This window comes from Capsicum annuum, chromosome 11 (assembly GCF_002878395.1).
Source record: "Capsicum annuum cultivar UCD-10X-F1 chromosome 11, UCD10Xv1.1, whole genome shotgun sequence".
In the NCBI taxonomy this organism is placed as follows: Eukaryota; Viridiplantae; Streptophyta; class Magnoliopsida; order Solanales; family Solanaceae; genus Capsicum; species Capsicum annuum.
In genome coordinates this window covers 229,158,358-229,168,056 of record NC_061121.1, presented here as the reverse complement: position 1 = coordinate 229,168,056, position 9,699 = coordinate 229,158,358, and the positions used below count along the sequence as shown (strand labels likewise).

Sequence of the window (9,699 nt, the reverse complement as noted above, 5' to 3'; positions counted from 1 at the left end):
ATCATTCTCCAAGAGAAACTACTATTAACACATGTTACATTTGATTTTTCACCTAAAGAAGAAAGAATCATATAACCTGTTTAACTGACTCCTGCTGCTTTATACTATCTGTTTCGAGTAAATTACATTTTGGCAAGAATCATATCAAGGTTATATGCAATAATCTTCGCAAGGGACCCAACATATTAGCAATTATTAGCAACATATTATCAATACAAACTATTTAACAATAAATTAGTAATAGAACTTTGTAACTAATTCCTAATTTTCTTTTCGCAGGGAGCGTAGAAATTAGAAAGTGATTATATTCTCTTAAAACACGTGATAAACAATTACACATAGCTCAAATTCAGATTTCTCAATACTGGACATCCAATTTTTTTTACACCTGATTTGAAAAGAAACTAAAGGAGACAAAACGTTGGTGGTTGAGCAATTTGCAAGTCGCTTGATGTTCAGCGATTTGCAAGTCGCTTGGTTCCCACGACGATTTGGTAATCATTGGACACCAAGCGACTTGCAAATCACTGGACACTGTGCGACCTGCAAATCGTTGGATACCAAGCAACTTGTAAATCGCTCAGCCAACAACGTTTAATCCCCTTTGGTTTCTTCACAAATCAAGTGTCTCTTTTGAAATTTTTGGTCAAAAAATTTAGCCTTTTTGGCTCCGGACTCCAAGAACAATCACGTCAATCTTTTGATTTTGTTGGCTTAGACGTATTCAGAGTAACAAGAAAGTCATTGTCACATTCTTGACAAATGTCACATGAGAGACGTTGATTGTTAGTATATAAAAAAGCGATCCTTCAACCTTTGTGACACATTTTAAAGTCGTGCAAGCCTAATCAAAAACTAAAAGCCAACAATACAAGCTATCACATCCATAGTCCCTGATGTTCAATCCAACATGAGAATAAAATACCAGTTAAAGCTTCTACAACTTGAGCAGAGACACCTTCGAAACTTTCTACTTCCCAAATAATTGTTGAGCCATGTCACAATCCTAACAATGAAAAAGCAAAATCTTTCCTTATAATCTATTACCACAATATAAAACATGTTCTTTTGTGTGCGACGTTAAACAACTTTTATTCTCATGTACCTTTGGGTTCCATTAGAGCCGTATGTTCCATATCGATTCAGTTTTTGATTGCATAGTTTCTGACAGTTCATGATCTTCCCTGCGATTCCAAGAATTGATGGATTTAAGACAGCGAAGACAAGATTGAACAACTCCTACAATGACAACAAATCAACATCGAAATCAAACTAAATAGACAAACAAAGAAGACATCAAAACTTATTAACTGTCATGTTATCTAGACATTTGATTGCAATATACGCGTTAAGTAAGACTGTCATATTTTGAAAAGCTTATATGCAACCGCTACGACTAGAAGAGTTAATAAGAGATGACTCTTTCTTGGTTATGCTGTCAATTCTAAAGATTTAACATGGTTCAAGCAACAGATGCCATAAATGCATAGTTCAGAGCTAGGAAATTAATGATTACCGGAACAAAGAGCGGTGAGGGAAGATCTTTATTGACGCTGATTGCTATACAATCATTAACCCGAAACACCTCTTCCTTGCTCAATGCACTGGTTCATGTATATGAATTGATATTGAGATGAATTAAAAATCTTCAATGGTTCATGTATAGATATACTATAAACATCCAGCTGACATATATACCTACGTTAATGGCAAATGATTTGTGGTACGTTAGTACTAATTTATGCTATCAACATAATTGAGAAAATTATCATTTCCTATCTATACTAGGTCTCTTTTACAACATCTCAAAGCAAGTCTAATGAGTAAATTAGTTGGAATACTTCAGCTTTTACAATATCAGTTCTGATAGTTAATACGACTGGATCATGTAATTGGTACTAGAAAATGACTATTACTAATTGGTGTTCAAACTTCACAGAATTTCGGTGGATCAACGCGATTGCAGCAAAGAATTGATCTGAAAAATCCAATAGTAGGTAAAACCAACAGTAACCCCTTCTTTTGCCAGCACATCGGTTGCTTCCGCTTGTGACCTTCGACCGCCCTGACACCTTAATAGCAAGGAACCCCTCCCCCCATTCCACAAGCAAGTGGAGATTTGGAGGGTCGGGAACCCCAATGGGAAACCTTTCACCGCATCACATGATTCCTGAATAGCCATATTGAGGAATTCTACCATATTCCATGCGCTATGGTTGTTGATCCTGTAGAGTCTACCCAAAGTGTTCAAACTAGAATGTCCTGATACAAACTAGAATGTCCTGATATTGTCAAATTCCACACAAAAGAGAAGCACTTCACTTACAGTTTCCTAACAGATCACATTTGAGGTCAAAGTCTTTTCAATGGAGAATGTTAGCACGACTTTCCTTTCACCAGCTGAGCTAACAACATGTTGTTACCAAAATCCTGAACAAGAAAAAAAAGAGTTTAAACTTGCTATTAGTTGAGGCAAGATATTTCATTGTTTTGATTCTTTTAGATGTTAAATTATCTGGGGACAATTTATGGCAAGTAACCCCCTTTCTCAGAATTCTAGACGTAGTTCAAGTGACAGGCAGTTGGAAATACATTGTTCAAACATGGAAGAGAACAGTCTGATGATTCTGGAAGCAACTGGAGATTACGCCAATGATATATATATATATGCAGCTCAGAGATTGAACAACTCCTACAATGACAACAAAATGTCAAGTTAATAGGCAAGCAAAGGAGAATTCCATGGAAATAACTGTCAGGTTATCTAGACATTAAAGCACAATGAGAGTACAAGCAATTTTTGAGAAAAATCTTGCCAAAGACCCAAATTCTCAAAATCTAGAAAAATAATAACTTTTTGCGCGAAATTACAGTTTTTGGGTACTTTAAAAACTTAGAATTTACCTTGACTTTTATATATTTTTTAAAAACTCTACTAATTACTCCTCCAAACTATAATTGTTCCAATTGTTTCATTCTTGTCAAGTCAATAGTGGTTAAAGCTTATAAGCTTATATTTTATGACTTTCTTGAGAAAAAGTGAAATATGTTTTCCAAACGCAAGACTTTACCCAAAACTTCACCCAATAACTTAATGAGGGAAAATAATTAACAAACAAGCAATGGGGAATAAACAAAACTAAAAAGCTACTGGGTAAAAAGAAAAACTTACATCTGTGGGAACTTCTTTTTTATTTAATCATCACAGGCATTCTGATTCCCCCTGAAATATTGTAACACCGATATATATTTCAGGAATATAAGCAATTTCTGGCCAGTACTCCCCCTTATCAAATTCTACTAGTGGTTTGAGCAATGAGCAGTTGCGAATAGATAATTCAGAGAGGGAAGAGGGCATCCCTTTTACTGGAAGTGATTGGAGATTAGGGCAATCCGTGATGGCAAGCTTAGAGAGGGAGGAGGATAGAGCTGATTCTGCAAGGGATTGGAGATTAGGGCAATCCGTGATGGTAAGCTTAGAGAGGGAGGAGGGAAACCCTGATTCGGGAAGTGATTGGAGTTGATGGCAGGAGTAGATCTGTAGACATTGAAGTGAAGTGAGGTGACGAAGACCTTCAGTCGGTAGTGAATGGAGCTCATCATGCTCAGATAAATATAGCTTACAAAGAGAGGAGGGAAGCCCTTGTTCCAGCAGTGACTGAATTTGAGGTAAATTTGAGATTCAAGAGAGGTGAGGCTTTTGAGAACTTGGCTGCTTAATGTTTTCAGATTGCTTGTGGTAAGCCTTCGAATAGAGCAAGGCAACTCCCAATACTCACCACCAACAATCTCGTCGTCACTGCCACTGTGGCGGATGTACAACTCTCTGAGAGAATGGAGTCTCTGTAGACGCCACTCCGTTCGGTCGTTCACCAGTTTCTCGCAATCCCTGATCCAAAGGAGTTGTAAACTGAAGGGCAATCCTCCATCAGGAAAGGAATCTATTTCTGGACAATAAGGCAGTCGCAGTTCCTTAAGAGATGGAAGGAGTTCCTGCATACGTTCTCGCAGCCGCTTCAGTTTTTTGCATTCCGAATAATCAATGACGTCATATGGGTTTCAGTACCATTAGGAATCAAAAACCTAGTAAGGTTTTGGAAACACCATACACGCAAAGTGCGTGCTCTTGGCACCACCAACTCAGGTGATGATATAGAATCACATCCACCCAGTGCCAATTCCTCCAGAAACATGTTAGAAATCATATCACCAACTGAAGTCTTCAATTTGAATTTCCGGGAGCGATACATCCTTAATGTCTTCAAGGTACTCGGCAGAGTGCCAGTAGGCAAGGAGGTAAGAGAGTTGCAATCACTAATATCTAATTCCTCAATCTGCTTCATTCCCTCAAGTTGGGATGTAAACACTTCAGCTTCATCAAAGACAACTCCAGCTTTAGGAGAACTATCAACTTCAAACCATTTTAGACTTGAAAGTTGGATGGGTGTCTCCAAATTGAGTTCAGGACATCCTGAAATTCTCAAATTCGTCAGAGAACAAAGATTCTCGGGGAACTTCCCAACCAACTTGGGGCAATCTTTAATGGAAAGGTCCTGAAGGGCAGGAAACTCTCCGTTCCCCAGTACATGCCACTGCTTCCACTCCGGCATCTCTGCAAATCTAAGCTTCTCAAGAGAGTTAAAAGGCTTTTCGGAGGACGGACTACAGTAGAATTCCTCCGTTTCCTCTGTTATCCGATGCATCTCTCTAATGGAAAGGAATTTCAAACAAGGAAGTTGTCCTAGTGCTGGCAAGGAAAAACAGTCCTTGCAGTAGCTAAGAGACAATTTCACTAGCTTAAGAAATGAATGATCAGCTAGCCAATTTGGAAATTGTGTCCCTCTATAGCTGGAGATTTTGAGTTCTTTTATGTTTGTGTGTGGGCGTAGCTCATCAAGTATGTCTCTTTCAGTTTGTGAATTGTCTGCACTACTTTCACTCCACTCTAACGATAAGTTTTCAACATGATTCTTCTCCCTCATCTTTGCCATCTGAGCTTCCCTTCCATCAACCAAAATTTTGCAACGCTAAAATTGATAGAGATCCATACAAGTAATGTGCTTCACCGAAATCTTCCGTTCTCCAACCACCTAGAAGAAACTTGGCTCCCACTAGCACTTGGAGGTTTTTCAACTTGCTCAGATGTAGCGGCATTTTCAAGTGAGAAGTGTCGCTTATGTCAAGGTGCCGCAAGTTGATTAGCTTTTCAATCTGCAGCGGTAACTCCTCAAGAAAATAACAAGATGACAGGAGAAGTGTCTCCAAGTTATACAAAGCACATATAGAATCCGGCAATTTTTTAATCTCTGTCCGAGAAAGGTCCAAAAATCTCAGGAGCTTTAATTTGATAAACAAATCATTTGGCAGCTCCACAATCCCATGATGTGACAATGATAATGCCCTTAAGGATCTTAGACTTGGCAGTATGTTATGCAGCACCCTCTTGCTTAGCTTATGGCACCGGAAAGAGATTGGAAGCAATGTCCTCAGCTGCTCTGTCTTAGAAAGCGGTTTCAATTTCTCAAAGTCACCACCTCCCCCCATTGAATACGACATATGCCAACTTTGTTCCAACATATGAGATCCTTGGCACTCTTCCAACCTAACACAAAGTTTTGAAGATGCAATTTGGGCTAGAACATTGATACAAGAATTACAAGGACAACACGAAACACACTTCAAAATCAGTCCACAAGATCAAAGATCCGAGGACCCTTTTGAAGACCACACTCGGATTCAACAAACAACAACAAGAACACAATGTATTGATGTGTTTATCACCTAAAAACAGTTAACAACAAACTATGTTAACAACAACAAGATGAAGAACAACAACAATGGAACAAGAACAACAAGTCACGGATTTGAATTACAAGAACACAAACAAACGATTACAACATAAACAAAATGGATAGATAGTTAGACCTTGGTTGGTATAATCTTAAGAATCCAAGAATATGGTAATCTTGGACCCTTAACACTACACACAACGGTTAACCTAACTCCTACATTGACACAAGAGGAACTTTACCTCCTCTAAACACCAACGTCTCAAGCCAACATTGCAACACAAGTGATATCCACACTTGTTGCCCTCATTTCGGTGTGGTGGCTATTCCAAGCCCTACAACTAAAGGTGTTTCATGTTTCAAGTCTTACATCAATGAACAACTAATGAGAAAAAGACCTAAAATGTTCTATTTATATTCTATTACAAGACAAGGCAAAATGACAACAATGCCCTTAAAGGGTGGGATGGCCATGGAGTGCATTTGGACCCAATGAAGTGACCAAAATACCCTTAATGAAGATGACCAAATCATGACCCATTAAGTGTTGTCCAAAACCGTGAGTCCTCAAGTCTTCGATGCTCCAAGCAATCTTCCACACACGGCCTTGCTTGTGCTCAAAACGGGTCTTCCTTGCATATTCTTGTGCCCTCGGGGTGACCAAGTCTTGAGCCTTTAAATGATGACCTCCAATCATGTCTTCAAAAATTAAAGTAGCCATTTGACTTGTATCAATCATTGACAAGGTCATGCATTAAGAATACCTCTGTGTTCTGTTGAGAAGGATTTGGAACCCTTTTTGATAATGATCTTGATCTCAACTCGAGAAAGTATTCATTGCCTAAATCTTTAATTGTTTCTTGTGATACAAGACCATTAGCAATCCACAAATGAATAACTTGTTCTTTCCTAAATGGATAATCTTTAGGAAATATTGCACAATAGGAAAAACATGGCTTTAAATGTGGAGGAAGTTCGTTATAGCTCAACATCAATGCTGGTAATATGTCATTGTTTGGACGCTCCCATATTTCACTTTCAAAATACTTCTCCACCCTTCAACCTCTGATTTGGAGCGTAACATGCCAGCGAGCGTCTTCAGAGCTAAGGGCAGCCCTTTGCACTTAGAAGCAGTTTGTTTTCCGACCTCTTCAATTTCTAGATGTCCCATAGGGTTCATGTTTTCAAATGCATGTCTTTTAAATAAAGACCAAGAATCATCAATAGACAAGGTGTCCTTGCTAATTTGCTCAGATCCCATCATCAAGGCAACACCCTCTTTACGTGTCGTCACAATGATCTTACTTCCAATACCTCCTTGAACGAAAACATTCCACAAGTCACTCCACTCGTTATAGTTTTCATTCCACATATCATCCAGAACAATAAGAAACCTCTTCCCCTTTAAGATTTCCTTAAATTTGACTTGCAGCTGATTAAGATTGTCATCAACCTGCAATGAGCCAATTTCTTGAAGTAACCCTTTTGTTATTCTAAAAGCATCATATGGTTCAGACACACAAAACCAAGCTGTCAAATTAAAATGGTTTTACACGTTCTCATCATTGTAAGCAGCTTTAGCAAGTGTTGTCTAGCCCACAGCCCCCATTCCAACAATAGGGACAACAGTCAGATTTTTTTCACTTGCATCCTTGGACAATAAACGGTCCATCAATTCCTTTTTTTCATTCTACCTACCAAAGACATCAGATTCATCAACCAAAGAAGTTGAATGTCTTCTAGTTTCTTGTTTAGTCGAAGCAAAATGCTCCTTTAAGCCAAGGATACCAATTTGCTTTTGCAAATCCTCCAATGTTTCAATGGTGTCTTCCAACTTCTCCTTTATGTTAAGAAAATAATCATCACTCAAACTCAGGTTGAGGTCACTTACTTACTGGTTGCTTGTTTCCACCTAAGCCTCAAGGCCTCAGTTGACTTCGTCCATTAAGTTTTCAGCGCCGTCCACAGCATCTCGAAGTTCATTTAGCCACTGGTTCACGTGTTGATTTGATGCCTGCTTATTCTCCGCGTCACTTAACACAGCCTGAAGGCCAACCAAAGTCATTTTCAGCTTCTTTAAGAGTCGAACATCATGCTTATTCTTCTGAAACATCTTGAGCAGATCGCCATGAGGAGCAAGTCTATCAAAGAGAACACCCAAAGCTGAAGACAGAAATGCACCACCAACTGCTAAGCCAATCTCCATATCTGAAATCTACAAAGCGAAAAAATGATTTTAAGAGTTTTTGAGAAGATAAATGTTGAATGCTAAGAGTCATGTGCTTTTTTCTGGATATCAAGATCTATTATCTTCTACTTTAATGCATGATTTTTGTCTCTTTGTATGTAAAAATTAATACTTTGTAGGTCCCGAAGCACCTTTTGTTTTAATATTTCATTTTTGAGTTGGTGGATTTGGTGTTAAAGTGGTCCTTATGTCTAAGCTCTTTGTTTGGTCTACAGGTGCGATTTTTGAGGGATCAAATATATATTGTTTTCAACTATGGGGGTAGTTGGCTTTGCAGCTGGTGTACAATTAAAAAAAATCTGATTTTTTTTATTATTTTCGTATTTCTAACTTTGGTTATCTTACTATCCTGATGTTGTTACTGGTTGTGTTTCCATAAAATGCTGCGATTATGCTTTCCGTTGGCTCAGATGTATCCAGCAAAACACATGAGAGATGTTGATTGTTGGTACATAAAGAAGCGAGGCTTAGATTCTTGTGACTCATTTTAAAGTCGTGAATCCTAAACCAAAAGCCAACCATACAAGCTATCTTCACATCCATAGTCCTGATGTTCAACCCAACATAAGAATAAATACCACTTGAAGATTCAACAACTTTCCCTTCAAAACTTTTCACTTCCCAAATAATCGCTGAGCCTTGTCAAAATCCTAACAATGAAAAAGTAATATCTTTCCTTATAATCTATAACCGCAATATACAACATGTTTTTTGTGGTGTGTTACACCAAACAACTTTTATTCTCATGTAATTTTGGGTTCCATTAGAGCTGTATGTTCCATGTGCAATAAGGCATGCTTCATCTCAAGGAAGGCAAAGTAGACAGATGTGTGGTGAAAAAAAACCTGTGCTTGAAAATCTTCATCCGCATTTTTGATTTGCGTAGTTTCTGACCATTCATGTTCTCTTCCTTGTGTTTCCATGAAAGACTTTAAGACTACGAAGACAAGGTTGAACAACTCCTACAATGTTAAACGAAGAAGAAATCCTCAAAATTAACTGTCACGATGCGTTAAGTAAGACTGCGTCATAATTTGAACAGGTTATATGCATCCGCTAAAACTAGAAGAATTAATAAGAGATGACGTTTTCTAGCAAGTAAAATAAACTACTACCACCACAAAATATAAGCATCTTGGTAACTGAAACTATGAGTAAATCCTTTTTTGTTATCTAACCTTCAATTCATTCCGAACAGGATACACTTCATTGTCTTTCCCCTAGTTCTGATGTTCAAACCAACAAAAGATTATTGAAAGCTTCAGTAGATTTCCCATCTCCTTTTGAAAAGAAACCTTTAAAACTTTTTCCTTCCAAGATAATTTTGAACACTTCGTCCAAATCCTAACAATGAAAATGTAATATATTTATAATAACCGTGACGTACAATAAGTCTCTTGTGTGTTACATTAAACAACATTTTTTCTATGTAGCGCTTTAAGTTCCATTAGAGCTGTATGTTCCATTTGCAGCAAGTTATGCTTCATCTGTCAAAATAGACGGGTATTACAGTCATTGTCTTTATGTTCAATCCACATAAGAATGAATACTACTTAATGATTCAACAACTTTCCCTTCTTCTACTAGCAGAGACACCTTAAAACTTTTCCCTTCCCAAATAAACATTTAGCCATGTTAAAATCCTAAAAAGGCAAAATTAAT

The 9,699-nt window shown here is 37.8% G+C and overlaps 2 protein-coding genes across 5 annotated transcripts in view; both read right to left on the bottom strand.

Moving 5' to 3' along the window:
* The window catches only part of LOC107847162 (putative disease resistance protein At3g14460), a 44,993-nt gene continuing 35,294 nt past the window's right edge, over positions 1 to 9,699 (bottom strand). For 3 of the 4 annotated variants that reach the window (XM_047399865.1, XM_047399866.1, XM_047399863.1), the window contains 8 exons: positions 8,883 to 8,999; positions 7,681 to 8,004; positions 3,173 to 3,223; positions 2,593 to 2,692; positions 2,327 to 2,430; positions 1,517 to 2,234; positions 1,106 to 1,239; positions 1 to 1,006 (listed from right to left, as the gene is read on the bottom strand). The gene's annotated coding sequence lies outside the window, so the exon portion shown is untranslated. The remainder of the gene's footprint in view (positions 1,007 to 1,105; positions 1,240 to 1,516; positions 2,235 to 2,326; positions 2,431 to 2,592; positions 2,693 to 3,172; positions 3,224 to 7,680; positions 8,005 to 8,882; positions 9,000 to 9,699) is intronic. The other variant, XM_047399864.1, reaches the window with a different exon arrangement.
* LOC124885271 (putative disease resistance RPP13-like protein 1) lies at positions 3,328 to 8,960 on the bottom strand. Its single transcript, XM_047400281.1, is given in 9 exon segments — positions 3,328 to 3,569; positions 3,572 to 3,681; positions 3,684 to 4,034; positions 4,037 to 5,015; positions 5,017 to 5,695; positions 6,845 to 7,319; positions 7,488 to 7,629; positions 7,726 to 8,004; positions 8,883 to 8,960. Coding segments are annotated over 9 exon segments (3,186 nt in total). The 3' UTR covers positions 3,328 to 3,476.